We start from the raw sequence: 16,589 nt of genomic DNA on the forward strand, positions 1-16,589 counted from the left end.
TACAGCAGGATAGGGAGCGAGGGTGGGGAGGAGGAGGGAGAGGAACTGGATGGTACAGCCCAATCTGATGGTGCTCAGGACCTAGCTGTTGGTGGTGATCGAACCCCAAGCATTGTGGAAGAGGACCAGACTGTCCCCAAATGGAGGAGATGGGGAAAAAGGAGCAATGACTGGAGCACTGCTCTGGACCAAGGAGTCAAAATGGGCACTTGGGAGGTGCCGGGGGAGGGCATATGGACTGGCTGAACTCCGGACCCAGCTACCTTCTCCTATGGGATCTATGCCCCTTTCTGGGTTAGTCCTGCTTTCTTTGGGGAGGGAAAGGCTGCCCAAATGTGCCCTGCAGATGATACTGCTGCTGCTCACCACAGTGGTGCCTCTGCACCACTGGGGTATACACCTCCAAGGACCATCGGATAACTGTAGAGTCCTGGAAGGAGTGCAGAGTCTCATCCATTTTGTCAAGAAACAGCGCTTGGCCACCAAAGGGAAAATCCTCTATGGCCTCATAGACATTGGGACCAATGCCCAAATTCTGCAGCCAGGAAGCCCTTCTCACAGCCGAGGCCATCACTCTGGCCAAAGTGTCTGCAGCTTCCAGCATGGACTGCAACAAAGTCTTAGCCACAAAGCAGCCTTTGGTGATATATGTCCAAAATTCCTCTCTCAAAGCCTTGGGCAGCTGGTCTGAGAACTTAGACAAAGCCATCCATTTCACAAACTGTACTTGGACGGCAATGCCTGTTGGTTAGCAATTTGCACCTGCAAACAAGAGAAGGTGTAAATCTTTCTGCCCATCAGATCCATTCATTTAGAGTCCTTATCCTTGGGAGTGGACTTAATCCTGCCCTGCTGTGCTCTATTGTTCACCATGGTTATGACTAGGGAATTTGGGGATGAATGGGAATAAAAACTCAAATCCCTGCACTGGAACGAAGTACCACTTCTCCATGTGCTTTGCTGCAGGCAGTACCAAAGTCAGCTCTAGAAGACCTTAGCAGGGTCAAGGAGCACATTGTTAAGGGAGAGAATGACTCTCCCATGGGCAGACGACTGCAGGATATCCACTAACTTGTGGGTATTCCCCTACCAATCAGCACACAGCTGTGGCCCATGTGACATACTCAGGGCCATAAAGGTGGTATTCATATTTGCATGGATGCGGCCACTTAAAACATGGAGAGCTGCACATATGCCTCCCCAGTGGTAAACAGGTTAAGAACTACTGCCCCACAAGGAACTCCCCTGGGATACCTAGTGAAGCAGCCATGTGCTGCAAAAGGTACTGAAGGGGAGGAAGAGCCAGGCACACAAAATCATCCAGGGCAAAGATGAAGTGGTTAACTGTACCAGAGCTGGATCTTGCTACAGGACTGATGGGCCTGGATAGGACAACTCGGGAGGCTCTGTTAGTGGAAGACTTACTGGTGCCTCGGCCTGTGACAGACTTGGAGCAAGACAAGAAGTGGGACCTCCACAACCGAGGAGTGTCCCATGGATTCCATGGAGGTCACGGGTATGGATAGCACATTGATGGCCAGTAGGTACTGGGTCAGGGATCCCCATCCTGACAGTGAGAGGAGTGCCAATTCTGGTACCAGTATCACTCTATGAACGGCCACCGATATGGGTCAGGCAAGGGATAGCAGTCACAGGAAGATCCTGACCCAGACACCGAAGAGCCCTGGGCTTCAGGGGATAAAGGTGGAGTCAGCCCTGAAGGTGCAAGCAACTGGTTTGACTCGTCCATAGCCCAGAATGATGAGAGAACTGGTGCCAATGGTGGAAACAGTATTGGTGGCATTGACTACGTCGCTGTTATTTCTGGTGCCAGAAACGCTGTCGACCTTGAAGTCAGCAGTGGTACTGAAGTAACTGGTGGTGCCGAAATGAAGGGCGGTGAGTGCCATCATGATAACATTGAAGGCACCAGCTGCAGGGGTGCCTAAGATATACCCAGTGCCAGGGAGGTCCCTTGTGCTGAGCCCAGCAGCGGTCCAACTTCCACTAATTATATTAAAAAAAAAAAAAAAAAAAAAAAAAAAGGTTGGGATATGATGCTAACAGACTCACAGGTTCAGCAGCCCACCCAGTCAATGGCATAAATGATTAAGCCCTGGCAAAGTCCTGGACTGAGGGCAAGTTTGGGACAGAAGGACAGAGAAGGTCCACTGCCCCGATAAGCTGCTGGCATGGAAACAACTGGTACCAGCATCAGCCTTGCCAATACCGGACTCAAAGGACGCCCCACAGCTGGAACTGGTGTCAACTGTATAAGGTCTGTGACTTCCTTGCACAGTACCAGGGAGAGGATGATGGGACCTGCTCCATCTTACTTACTGGTATTCATCCTGTTCTGATCCTAGCTCCTTCTGTGGGAAGGAAATGAGTCCCCATGGGACCTGAAGCAGCATTGGTCGGTCTTATGCAACCTTTTCCTCAGCACATTCAACAGGGAATGACTCCGCCATCTCTTCAGCGAGGCGCCAGCTCCAGAACGCCAAGTGGCAGCACTCTCAGAACCATGGGGCAATCTCCGAGCTGACAAGGGCCTCGGTGACAAAGCAGGCTACATGGTCTGTTTGAGCAGGTACTGTTTCAGATGAACATTCCCTTGCCACTTGAGTCTCTTTGGTGACTGATCTGCAAACTGAACACTTCTCCTTGATATGGGTTTCACCTAGGCAGAGCAAGCACTGCATGTGAGGATTGTTGTTGGGGATTGCTCCCCCACATGACGGATAATGTTTAAACCCTGGTGAGGGTATAACCAGGGAAATTCTAAATCTAACTAACACTATACTAAGGGTACTAATTAATTATATACAACTAGAAAAGTCACTAAAAATAGAGGGATTGTGAGGTGAAAACCACACAGAGCTCTGACTCCAGCCAGAGTGGTAAGAAGGAACAGAGGAAGGTCAGGGTATTGTCCTTTCGTACAACCAAGGAAGGGCCAAGAGCCACAAGGTCCTCTGCAGATACTGCTAAGCAAAATTCTCCAACTCCAGCGTGCATATACCTAAGTGGAATACACAGCTGCTATCTCCTTGAAGAAGAAGGAGCTGGGGTTCAGGGGGGAGAACTGTAATTGACTGGTCAAAGAGACTGGGATAAGGAGCCCAGGGGAGAAGACTGAGATTGGATGAGAAACCTGGGGAGTTAGACAGAGTCAGGGGGAAGGGGGAATGTGAGCTATAGATTGGAGAAGGATCCAGGAGTAGGGAACAGGGACTGACTGGTCAAGGAGACTGTGACTGGGATAAGAAGTCCGGGGACTGGGACATGGCAAGGAACCAGTGGTGAGGTAAAGACAAGACTGGGACAGGTTAGAGAGGATAGGGCAGAAGGGGTCAAGATTAGAGGAAATGGTAGTGTCTGTGTCCACTAGATCACTGTCTTCTCCATTGCCTGGAATGGAAACCAAGATCCATGAGTCTCACATTCCTCTGTTTTCAGCAAATATATGTGAAACCTACTGGCAAAATGTCCCTTCCTCCACTACTGCTGGTCATTTAGTGTGCAGGATGGACATGTTCTGGAATTAAATCAGGTTATGTAGTAAAGGGAGGCTCTTGTCTTTAGAATCCCTGCGTCATTTGTTGCAGTAGTTGGAAGGTGTGTAGTGAATGAGGCAGGAGACTTTTGTAATGGAAAGGAGTGTCTCGTGGTAATGGCAGCTGAATGCTGCCTTGAAGAATTAGATTTTATCATGGCCTCTGTCACAGAGTTTCCATGTGATGCTAGTCAGGTCACTTATCCAAACTTTTCACAGGTGGTCATCACTACTTGTGCACACCTCATTTTCTGGTTGCTCAACTTGATACCCTGGGATCTGGCTTACAGATATACTGGGCATTCACAACTGCAACTGAAGTTAATCGGAGCTGGTCTTTGAGCATATACAGTGCTATGTAATGGTAAGTACTCTGAATAATCAAGCTCTAAGCATCTCATATTGGGCACCCAAAATTAGTGGAAACTGTTCATCTTAATCTTTCTGTGCCTTAGTTCCTCAGCCATAAAAATGAGGATAATACCCCCTCATCTCACAGGGTTATTATGAAAATAAATTAATGAATGATTGGGAAGCCCTCAGATACTACAGTGATGAGCACTGTAGAAAAGCCCATGAAAAAATGAAGAATACTATATTTAGAGCAGGGTGTAGGTAGTGTAGTGTAAATAAGATCTAAGGCCAAACACTAAACAATGAGGAGAAAACAAAATATTGAAGAGCTGCTCATTAAATGAGCAACCTGCATGCTGTGCACTGATTGAGACAGGAGTCCTGTGGAAAAAATAGTGTGACCATATATAATTAAAGACTTTATCATAATGCATATATACATGGGGACCACAGGCAATCTTAATGCTGGCATTTTCTGACTTCTTAGTGCCTGACTTTTCAAACTTAATAATGTTTTATTAATTTGTTGTGTGCTTAATATACATAACAGTATTTTCAGATATTTCAGATAATCTGCCTACAGTATATTACTGTACAGCCCCTAAAAGCTTTAGATAGAGAATACTGTACAATGTAAATTATTGGCAGGTACTGTATGGAAATAATACAAAATGGAACAAAGATGCCAAACAGGGCCTCTTTCTCTCCTAACAGTCTGCAACTATGGGAGATTACTCATTTTATTAGCAAACCTGGACAGAAGGAACAAATCCTTTTTCTGCAGGAAATTCACTTTACAAGTTTTGTTTTCTTATTTTTAATCTGAAATGAATTAAAGAAACGTTTTATTGCAAATCTAGCTGCCTACTTGCCTGTCACCCCTTCCTTTTGTTATGTTCACCAATTTTTCTATTCCTCCTGTATCAGCCAAAGCTTTGGCATTTTCCATGTTTTTACTGGTGACTTCATGCAAAGCACAGCAGATTGCTGCGACAGTTTCATCAGACAATATGCTTGGGCCATTGCCCCCTGGAAGGCGATTCACCAGATCTCGCATAGCGTATTTACCTACAAAAATCCATAAACCAAGTTAGGAAATGTACTTTGCAATTTGCATTTGAAACATAAGCACTCGGACAAGAAATATACGAGTCTAAAAGCAGCAATGGGGAAAAAAGAATAAACCAACACTAAATGGAAAACTGAAATAATTCAGATTGCACACAAGGGCAAGAGACACTGGAGTGTAATCTACTAAATGAAAAATTAATTGCATTTTTCTTCTGGATTAGGAAAAGATTGACTAAAAATATTATGGCCATGTGCCAATGTACATAGATATACACAAATCTGTGAGATTATTTATTTTAGTTAAGGATGTTCAGCAGAGCTGTTTCATAGCAAGGAAAGCAATATTACAATAAGATTACTTAAGCATCTTTCAAACAACCTGAATTTAATAGAAATGTGTAATGCAAGACATTATACTTGTGCATATTCCATTCTTCTTTAGGCAGGCCTTGAATTGATAGGTGGTTATTGCATGATCACATTTCATTGCTGCTGGTTGTGACAGGTAAAAAAAAGTTGAATAAAAGAATAGATGGTTGAGAAAATGTTGGAGCTTTCTATCGCTTATCTTTCCCCCAATTCAAGTTGTGCTGACAGATACTATGGTTATTTAAAACTCTTTATACCTTTAGGTAGACACAGACCACCATTTTACCAGAAAATAGCACAAATAAAACTGTTTAACTATGTTTATGTACACTATAGATATCTGCTGGTGCATCCATATAGGAAAAGATGCAATAATGTCTTTGGCTAAATAAAGTAGAATACAAGTCACAATTTGGCATTAATACTGGATAGTTTGGAAATTGGAATTATTGATGTGAAGAAGAATTGCAACAGGAAAAAAAGGCATTATTTCTCATGAGTGGTGTTCAGACTGAGGCTTCCTTTTAGAGAGGGTTGCAGAAGGCTTTCGGTAGTTTTGGAGATATTACCAGACATTCTGTTCACCTAATTCATCATCCATAAAGATTAGATCTCGGCTCTTTCAGATTTCAATTACCAACTAACAAACAGGAATAATCACTCTGCAAACAAAGGAAATTAACTAAAGCTAAAATAATTTTTTTTGTTTAGGCTGCTTTGATAACTGAATGACTATTAATGGATTTTTATTAAAGACATATATAATGGTGAATAATGAATAGATAGGATAAATTTTACATAAAGGCATTAACTTTGTATTTGCATAATGTGTCGGGGGAGAAATTCTGATCCTTAACCACTAAAGAAACGCTATTGAACGTAATTTATTTTTAAGCGTACTAGAAAATTGAAATATTTTTTAAAACCAGACAACTTTGTACATATTAGTATTATGACATCATCTGTCTTTGAGGGAGCTCACCAACACATCAAGTGGCTCCATCTTTGGTGTAGTTGCTAGGGTGCGGGACTCAATCTACCTTGACATTTGCTAGAGTGCTCATATCCTCACATTTAAAAACAAACAGATTTTTTCTTAAGGTTTTTTGGTTTGTTGTTTTTAAAAACCTATATTAAATCCCATTATTTCTGTAATTAGACACTTTCTCTTTCCTAGGTTGGATCTTTCATCTGTTTATTTTGTCTATATACTTTCTGGAAGATTTTTATTGTTATATTGTCACAGTAAAGCATTTATTTATGTATTGAGACCTGAACTGTTAAATTTTATTGTTATATTGTCACAGTAAAGCATTTATTTATGTATTGAGACCTGAACTGTTAAATCCCTTTATGATACTGGACCACGTAGCCCTTTCAGAAGGTTACTAATTAGCTTCAAGGAAGGGGAGTGGTATTTCTCATCATGTTCTATCATGAAACTTCCTGTCTGATTTAATATAAATTCAGCAACTGTTCTTTGTTGTAAGGGGATTGCTGCACAGGTTGACTAAAGACAAACAAAAAGAATGTTGCTCCAAAAAACTATTGCTGCCAAGAAGATTAACATGTCTGTGACTCTAATGATGTGATATGATAAAAGGGAATACACACTAGCTCACATAATGTATCCTCATTCTAAAATAAGTTTTCCCCCTACAAGCTTTGAAGGAATTATTGCCTTGTGCTGTTATCCCTGCATACTTAAGTACAGTTATATATACTTACCAATAAGCTCCTTATTGCGAACATCTAAAGCCATATTCCTTAAGGCAGTTGCCACAGAAGAAACAACTCTATCATTATCCATTCTCAGAAGTTCCACAAGGATTGGAAGCCCTTTTTCTTTTCTGACAGCAGCTCGAATATATGCTGCAAACTATTACACAAAACTCAATTACTTACAAATCTACCATATTAAAACAGCACCAATATTATATTTTACAGTACTACAATTCATACATGTTTTAGTGGGAAAGTTCCAAAGGCACACACAGAAAGTAGGTGACCAGTTTCCATTACTTGCTACTGGGAGTTGGGTCTGCCCTCTGTGCCACTGAAAATGTCCTCTTTGTCAAGCAATGTTTAAAAATATGAATGAATAGATGAAATGTACTGACAAAGTAGATTAATTCTAGTAGAGAGGGAACAGTATTTCAGGAAAAAGATAGATTAAAAAAGTCAGTTGTAAAAGCTTGAAAATCCCAAATTATATCTGTCAGCTATTTTTGTACAGCAAAGAAAGCAATGAATATTTTTATCTCTATGACAAATACATACAAGTGATTAAAGAGATGTCATGTGCTGCCTTTGCAATGCACCATATGTGAGGTGCCACAAGCAGGAGTGCACAGTTGCAGTATAGCAGCAAATAATGCTCTGCTCTTGTTGATAACCAATTAGGTATGAACGACCATCATTTAATGTAATACCCATGGTTCTGATATTTGAGTAGGGGTACTTGCACCTATCATTTTGTACATTTTTAGTTGGCTTAAGTCTTCAATTTTTGGCAGTCATTTTCCACCATAATTCATTGTTGGAAGGATTTTTTACTCATGTATTAAATGGGAAAAAACTATAGGTTTTCATTTTTTTCTAAATAGTGGTACTGATTTTAATGTCACTCCCAATAAACTACCCATTTTCTACTACTAGCTCTTCACTGCTTTTTCACTATGCAAGTGAATAGGAGCAGAATGAAGAGGACTGTAAGGAGTTGAGACCAAGAGAAGTGTATAAAATTTTTTCTCTCTCATCAGTATTTAATATTTACCGATGATTTTCCCCTCACATATTTTACTGGTAAATTTATTTTAAACTTAAAACCAGTAGAACTTTATATTTTGATATTTTGTATGAAAACTACTGATACTATTAATGAAATATTGGATAGGCTACCGTTGGAGGTTTAAGCACAGGCCTGGCAATCTTAAGCTGCTCCTGAATGCCAGTCCCAGGTCTACCATTAACTCTTTAAGTGGTCTTGGACAAATTGTTTAACCTCTCTCCCTCAGACTATACTTCTGTAAAATGATGACAGTATTTGCTTATATATTTCATAAAACAGTTGTGATTATTAGACAATTTTTGCAAGTATTTAACGTAAAAGGCTACAAAACTGCAAAATATCAAACAGCATGATGTTGTTTCTCTAGACAAGAAAATACCAAAGACAAGTAGGATATGAAAATAATTAGATTTAAAAAACTGAAGAGAATGGAATGTCCCTAAATTAATCTTAATTCCAAGTATGTATATCCACATCACAAAAACATCTTGAAATTTGACGTGTTTGACTCTCTGTTCAGACAGGCCTGGGATAGGAATGACAGAACTGCAAGAGGTACTGCCAGGTATGTGGGTAAACTTGTAGAGTGCCTGAATGCATTGCACTTGACTATCTTATGCTTTAACATTTCCTTTGCTTTTCTAAACTGAGGTGAGGTGAGCATTAAGGAAGTGATCCATTTGGAGCAGGGTGCTGAGAATCCTCCATTACCATTGACTTCAAAATGAGCTTAGGGAAATGCCCATCTCAGAGGAGCTACTGAGCATCTGTCAGGACTTTGGTTTTCATGGAGAAAAACAGGAGCAGTGCACTGAAGGAGCACTAATGACACTGATGGAGAAGCATCATCATATTCACCACAGGAAATGGCATATTCTACCCTACTCAGGTGTCATGATGCTGTTAAAGGAGAACAGTTAATTGAAGTACAAAACTAATAAGAGAGGTGGAAATTCAATTGCCACAGGATTATGGAATGGGTTTAATATAATACCTTCCAGTTGCCTGCAGAAAGATTCTGGAGAGATCCGGCAGAGCCCTCTAAAGTAGCTGGGTTGGAGCTCTCAGCCAGAAGCGTTAGATATGGTTTTACTACAGATGGGTGCCACAGCATTTCCACACCCTTAGGAGACTTTGAAAATCCTGGTATAGGGCCAACTCCATCCCACTAAGAAAGAAACACGCATTAGTTGTAAGTATATTGGTTTAGGAAAAATTGAAATCAAATGTTTATATCGTAATTTAAAATATTGGATATAATACCATGTTATTGGATGTGGTCAGTTTTCTCTCAGACACACTTTTTTACTATTGGAAAAACAATACCTGATGTTTTTATAATAGAAGAAAAATGCAAACCTGATCCTCTTGTGAAGTTCGTTTTTTCTTCTTCTTTTTTTCCCCCAGCAGCTTGGCTCAGAATCTTTGCTGGGTGATTCTTTCCCTAACAGGTCATCCAATTCATTTATACCCAGCAGACGTGCCTGAGGTACCTCCAATTCTAGGCGATAGGACAGGTTTCTCAGAGTGCACACACAGTTCTCCACTGTCTGGAACCCAAAGTATGCAGATATCTGTAATTAACACTTTCACAAATGATGACATAGCATATAAGACAACAGGTGAAAATACTTTTGGAGCAAAGGGCTGGGGAATAAGAACTCCCAAATTCCAATCCTAAGTTTTACAATGGTTCTTCTCTGTGGTTCTGGGTAAATTATAGTCTCTCTCTCTCTCTGTGATTTCCCAGCTCTAAAACTGGTGAAAAGGGGGCATACCTCACAGAGGTGGTATTGTTACCCTGGAATTTGACATTCCTGTGTGTACCCCAGAACTCAACAGTATTGCAGTCAGCCATTTTGTATGTTCAGCCATTGCCAGCTGAAAACCAAACATCACGCAGCTAGCAAAATCTTAGGCCTTTGTGAGGCAAGGTGAGATAGCTGCATAGTTGCAGTTTGCTAATCAGAATGGGAGGATGGGGCAGAAAGTATGGAAGAGAGTGAGTGAATAGCAACTTTGGTTTTAGGTACCCCTGACATTGTTATGACTAGAAATATTTGAAATGTTTTGAAATAATGAGTAGTTTGTTGAAATTAGGAGAATTGGTGACCCAGTAGAGGTTATGGTGACCCACTAAGAGTCACTATAGGTTATGTGCTTTGTTAGAGTTAGCTGTAAAAAAATTAAGTAAAAGTAAATACCTCGGAGCAGTCCAAGGGAGCTTTTCTTCGGGCAAGGAGCTAACATCTAAATTCCCCATCAGCTGGATGGAAAGAGGGCCCCTGGAAGTCCGGCTGGTGGTCATTCGAAACCATCTCAGACTGTGGGTAACTATATCTGGGATGTCCTAAATCTATTGCATGTGTATCTGTGCTTAAAATCTAATAAACAGTAGTTTTAGATAAAAACACTCGTTTGTATCAGTTATTTATCAGAGGGAAGTGCTGTGTTCCCATTGATTTATTCCTGACACTGCCTGCAGTGAAATAGTTAAGTTTCTGCTTTAGGTTCTGAGAAACCCCCTGTAAAGGAGGTTACTTACTGTAACTGATGGTTCTCTGAAATGTGTGGTTTCTATCTGGATTCCAAACGTGGGTGCGCATGCAAGCTATGTGCTGCAGCTGGAACTATTCAAAGCAGTGTTCATCAACCCGCGTGCATGCCTCATGTCGTCCAAGTGGTGTGTCCGAACTCTCTCTTGTGGCTGCATGGGTCGACGCCCCTTCAGTTTCCTCTTACTAACAAGCACTGAGCCCGCAGCTGAAGGATTGGGGGGGGGGGAGGGGCGGGGATTGGAATTCAGATAGGGACCACACATCTCGAAGAACCATCAGTTAGAGTAAGTAACCTCCTTTTCTTCTTCGAGTGCTAGTCCCTATGTGGATTCCAGGCGTGGGTAGCATAGTAAGTAGTAAGCAGTATGGAGATGGGTACTAGGGCTCGGTGAATGCGAGAGTTTATAGTACTGCAAGGCCTACTGGTAATGAGCCGTGAATGGAAACCCAGGTTGCGGCCCTGCAAATGTCTTGCCATGGGACGGATGTCGAGGGAGTGCAGAGCACATTCTCTGGTGGAGGAGTGAAGTTTTGGGTAAAAAACAGGGAGATGGATAACCTGGTTGAGGTGGAACAGTGAGGCCACCGTGGGAAGGAATTTAGGGTGAAGTCATAGGGAGACTTTGTCCTTGTGGAATACGGTGAATGGAGGATCTGCTATCATGGCCACCAGTTTGCTGACCTGTTGGGCCGAGGTGATTGCCTTCATGGATAGAAAGGATAGTGGGCAAGTAGCCAGGGGGTCGAATGGTGGTTTGGTAAGAGATGAAAGGACGAGGTTGAGGTCCCAGACCAGGGTGGATTCTTTATCAGGAGGAAATGTGTTCAGTAAACCTTGTAGGAATCTAGCAGAGGTTGGGTGGCTAAATATGGAAGTCCCATAAACTGGTGGGAAGAAGGCACTGATAGCTGCCAGATGTACTCTTATGGAGGAATGGACGAGGCCTGAGTGTCAAAGGTGGAGTAAGTAATCCAGGACAATAGGTATGGATATGTTTGACAAAACATCGGAGACCCATTTAGTGAATCGCTTCCATTTAGCTTGATAACAGGCTCTAGTTGCAGGGTGTTGACTATGTGTGAGCACATCCTGTAATGGTGTGGAGCACACATTATCTATTTGTGAGTCCCATCCAAATACCAGGCTGTGAGGTGGAGTGGTTGCAGGCTGGGATGTTGAATTTGACCCTGTTGCTGAGTAAGCAGGTTCGTGGGACTGGATGGAGGTTCGACAGGTGGAGGAGTTTGGTGAACCAATACTGGTGGGTCCAAGATGGAGCTATGAGTATAACTGTTGCCTGGTCCCATTTCGTTTTGCAGAGTACTTGAGGAATGAGTGGAATGGGTGGAAGGCGTAATGGAGGCCCAGTGTCAATGGGAGGAGAATATGATCCTCAACCGAGAGCTCCTCTGGATCAGAAAAGGGGGAGTTTGTTGTTTTTGGGTGTGGCAAAGAGGTCCCATTGGGGAGTATCCCACTGCCAGAAGATGTTGTGAAGAGTGGGATCATGGAGTTCCCACTTGTGGTTGTAGTGGAAGGAGCGCTGAGCATGTCTGCCTGGACATTGTCCATACCAGGTAAGTGGGTTGCCTGCAGAGTGATACTGTGTTGTAGACGCCAGTTCCATAGTTATATTGCTTCCTGGCAAAGGGATAGAGAGCTGGCTCCGCCATGTTTGTTTATATAAATGACCAATGTCATGTTGTCTGTGAAGATTTGTACATGTTTGCCCTGAAGGAGTGGAAAGAGCACATGACAAGTGCGTTGGACCGCTCTCATCTCTAGGATATTGATATGCATACTAGCCTCCCTGGGGAACCACAGCTCTTGCTCCGTGTGGTTCTGTACATGGGCACCCCAGCCTGCGAAATGTCCCTTATAAGGGTGGTGTCTAGGGTGGGGTGGTGGAAGGGAATGCGTGTCAGAACCTTGGATGGGACTCGCCACCATGACAGGGAAGTCACCACCAGCAGCGGGAGAGAGACCCATTTGTTCAGGTGGGCTCTCTGTGGATTGTACACTGTTCTCAGTCAGTCTTTAAGGCATGTCATATGGACTCAGGTGTGCAGAGTTACCGATGTGGACATCACCATGTGTCTCAGGAGTGCAAGGCAGTGGCAAATAGAATCAGAGTTGGAAGGGACCTCAGGAGGTCATTTAGTCCAACCCCCTGCTCAGAGCAGGACTAACCTCAGTTAAATAATCCCAGCAAGGGTTTTGTCAAGCTGCATCTTAAAAACCTCTAAAGATGGAGATTCCACCACCTCCCTAGGTAACCCATTCCAGTGCTTCACCACACTCCTAGTGGAAAACTTTTTCCTAATGTACAACCTAGACCTCCCCCACTGCAACTTGAGACCGTTGCTCCTTATTCTGTCATCTGCCACCACTGAGAACAGCCTAGCTCCATCCTCCCTGGAACCCCCTTTCAGGTAGTTAAAAGGCTGCTATCAAATCCCCCCTCATTCTTCTCTTCTGTAGACTAAACAAGCCTAGTTCCCTCAGCCTCTCCTCATAAGTCTTGTGCTCCAGCCCCCTAATCATTTTTGTTGCCCTCCGCTGGACTCTTTCTAGCTTCTCCACATCCTTGTTGTAGTGGGGGGCCCAAAACTGGACACAATACTCCAAATGCGGCCTCACCAATGCCGAATAGCGGGAAATAAACACTTCCCGTGATCTGCTGGCAATGCTCCTATTAATGCAGCCCAATATGCTATTAGCCTTCTTGACAACCAGGGCACACTGCTGACTCATATCCAGCTTCTTATCCACTGTTATCCCCAGGTCCTTTTCTGCAGAACTGCTGCCTAGTTCGTCAGTCCCCAGTCTGTAGCTGTGCATGGGATTCTTCCGTCCTAAGTGCAGGACTCTGCACTTGTCCTTGCTGAACCTCATCAGATTTCTTTTGGCCCAATCCTCTAGTTTGTTTAGGTCCTTCTGTATACTATCTCTACCTTCTAGGGTATCTACCACTCCCCCTAGCTTAGTGTCATCTGCAAACTTGCTGGGGGTGCAATCTACACCATCCTCCAGATCATTGATGAAGATGTTGAACAAAACCGGCCCCAGGACCGACCTCTGGGGTACTCCGCTTGTGACCGGCTGCCAGCTAGACATGGAGCCACTGATCACTACTCGTTGAGCCCTATGCTCTAGCCAGTTCTCTATCCATTTTATAGTCCATTCATCCTACCCATACTTCCGTAACTTGCTGATAAGAATACTGTGAGAGACTGTATCAAAAGCTGAAGTCAAGGTATATCACGTCTACAGCCTCCCCACATCCACAGAGCCAGTCACTTCTTCATAGAAGCAATCAGGTTGGTCAGGCATGACTTTCCCTTGGTGAATCCGTGTTGACTGTTCCTGATCACCTTCCTCTCTTCCAAGTGCCTTAAAATGGATTCCTTGAGGACCTGCTCCATGATTTTTCCAGGGATTGAGGTGAGCTGACCGGTCTGTAGTTCCCTGGATCCTCTTTCCTCCCTTTCTTGAAGATGGGCACTATATTTGCTTTTTTCCAGTCATCAGGGACCTCCCTCAATTGCCACGAGCTTTCAAAGATAATAGCCAATGGTTCTGAAATCACATCAGTCAACTCCCTCAGCACCCTCGGGTGCATTGCATCCGGCCACATGGACTTGTGTATGTCCAATCTTTCTAAATAGTCTTGGACCTGTTCCTTTAGCACTGCGGGATGTTCACCTCCTTCCTATTCTGTGCCGCCCAGTGAAGCAGTCTGGGAGCTGACCTTGTCTGTGAAGACATAGGCAAAAAAGGCATTGAGTACCTCAGCTTTCTGCACATCCTCTGTCACTAGGTTGCCTCCCCTATTCTGTCAGGGGTCCACACTTTCCCTAATCTTCCTCTTGTTGGTAACATACCTGTAGAAACCCTTCTTGTTCCGCTTCACATCCCTTGCTAGCTGCAACTCCAATTGTGCTTTGGCCTTCCTGATTTAATTCCTGCACGTTCGAGCAGTATTTTTATAATCCTCCCTAGTCATCTGACCAAGCTTCCACTTCTTGTAAGCTTCTTTTTTGTGTTTAAGTTCACCAAGTTTTTTGTGTTTAAGTTCATGCGTATGTGTAGGCAGTACTGTAGCCATGAAACAACGGCTGTGAGAGCAGCAAACTGGTCCTTCGGGAGAAAAGCCCATGCCGCTAGAGAGTCCAATCTGGCTCCGATGATTATGAGTTCTCCAGTAGATATGAGGGTAGACCTCTCCTTGATGATGCATATACCAAGGTTGGCAAGGAGATCCCACAAGGCGTGAATGGTAATGAGTAAGTGTTCGCAGGATGATGCAATTTAGAACCAGTCGTCCAGATATGGGAATAGGGAGTGACTCCGGTGGTGCACATATGCCGCAACGACCACAAAGACCTTCGTGAACGTGCAACGTGTGGTAACTATCCTGAAGAGGAGGACACGAAACTGGTAATGGGAGTGTCCCAACTTGAAATGAAGGAATTTGTAGTGGGTGGAATGGATGTCCATGTGAAAGTTGCATCCTTCATATCAAGAGCCACGAACCAGGCTCCATGTTGGAGGAAAGGGATGATTTGAGGCAATGTGACCATATGGAAATGGAATTTGCAAATGAATTTGTTCAGGGCCCAAAGGTCCAATATGGGTGAAGATCCCACTCTTTATTTGGTATAAAGGAAGTAGGGGGAGTAGAAGCCATGGTCACGGTATCAATATGGAACTCACTCTATGGCTCTTTTTTGGAAGAATGTGTGTGTTTCTTTATATAGGAGCTGAATTTGGTTTGGGTCCGCAAGGTTGTCTTGAGGTGGGTGACAGGGCGGGAATGTGTGGAATTCTATCAGGTAACCTCGGCGCATGATGTTCAGTACCCATTGATTGATGGTAATCTTGCTCCAGTTCTTGAAGAAGGGAGCAAGATGGCCCCTGAACCTGATTGAGAGGGCCAAGGGCTGGGTGGGGAGAGGTTTGTGGTTCTGTGAAAAGGGTTGTCATGGGCGTTGCTGGAAGGTAGAGGTAGCAGAGGGGAAGGTAGTTGAGTGTTGAGAGCTTTGGGAGCGTTGGTGGCGGCAGGTCTGTTCCTGTTGGCATGGAGGGTAAGGTTGGTAGGGTTGATAGGTGGTCGATGCTGGTATCGGGGTCTATATGCTTGGCGGTTTTGGAATCATGAGAGGGCTGGAGTGTACAGGCTCAGGGATCCAAGTGCGGATCTAGAGTCTTTCAATGAATGAAAGCTATCATCCTTTTTATCACTGAATAGCTTCTGTTTGTCGGACGGGAGGTCTTCTAGAGTAGTTTGTACCTCCTTCGGAAACCCAGAAGTTTGGAGCCATGAGTCCCATCTGAGCACCACTTCAGATGCCAGGTAGTGAGCTACTGTGTCTGCCGCATCCATTGCCACTTGGAGGGAGACTTTGAATACTAGTTTGCCTTCCTCGATGAGAGCCTGAAACTCTGCTCTTTTGTTCTCTGGGAGGGAATATTGAAATTCCTCTAGTTTTGAGTATGATTTAAAGTTATGCTTTGCCAACATGCTCTGGTAGCTGGCTACGCAGAATTGAAAGCCAGCAGATGAACATACCTTGCGGCTAATGAGGTCCAGTTTTTTTGTGGCTTGATCAGGGGGAATGGTTCTGGAGTGCTGCTGTCTGGCCCATTGAATGGCTGCTTGCATCACTAGTGTGTTTCGTGCTGGGGGCATAAAAAGGAAGTTTGTATTTCTGGCTAGAACAAAGTAATGTTTCTCTGCCTCTTTAGGCGTCGGAGTGCAGGAAGCTGGAACATGCCAGATCACCTGGGCGGGCTGCAGAATGGCCTTATGGATCGTCAGCATGACCCGAGATGGATCTGATGGTTGCAGGATGTCAAGAAAGTCGTCCTTGTGAGTTCTTGACATCT

At 43.7% G+C, this 16,589-nt stretch overlaps 1 protein-coding gene across 1 annotated transcript in view; it reads right to left on the reverse strand.

Moving 5' to 3' along the window:
* The window catches only part of PKP4 (plakophilin 4), a 244,646-nt gene that overhangs the window by 17,597 nt on the left and 210,460 nt on the right, over nucleotides 1-16,589 (reverse strand). Inside the window, 5 exon segments of the mRNA XM_067549418.1 lie at nucleotides 4,783-4,978; nucleotides 7,079-7,229; nucleotides 9,136-9,309; nucleotides 9,501-9,541; nucleotides 9,544-9,691. Of these exon segments, the coding sequence (XP_067405519.1) occupies nucleotides 4,783-4,978; nucleotides 7,079-7,229; nucleotides 9,136-9,309; nucleotides 9,501-9,541; nucleotides 9,544-9,691 (710 nt within the window).

The sequence above is a fragment of the Emydura macquarii genome, unplaced genomic scaffold (assembly GCF_026122565.2).
Source record: "Emydura macquarii macquarii isolate MOO-44397 ecotype Brisbane River unplaced genomic scaffold, CSIRO-AGI_Emac_v2 contig_1253, whole genome shotgun sequence".
NCBI lineage: Eukaryota > Metazoa > Chordata > Testudines > Chelidae > Emydura > Emydura macquarii.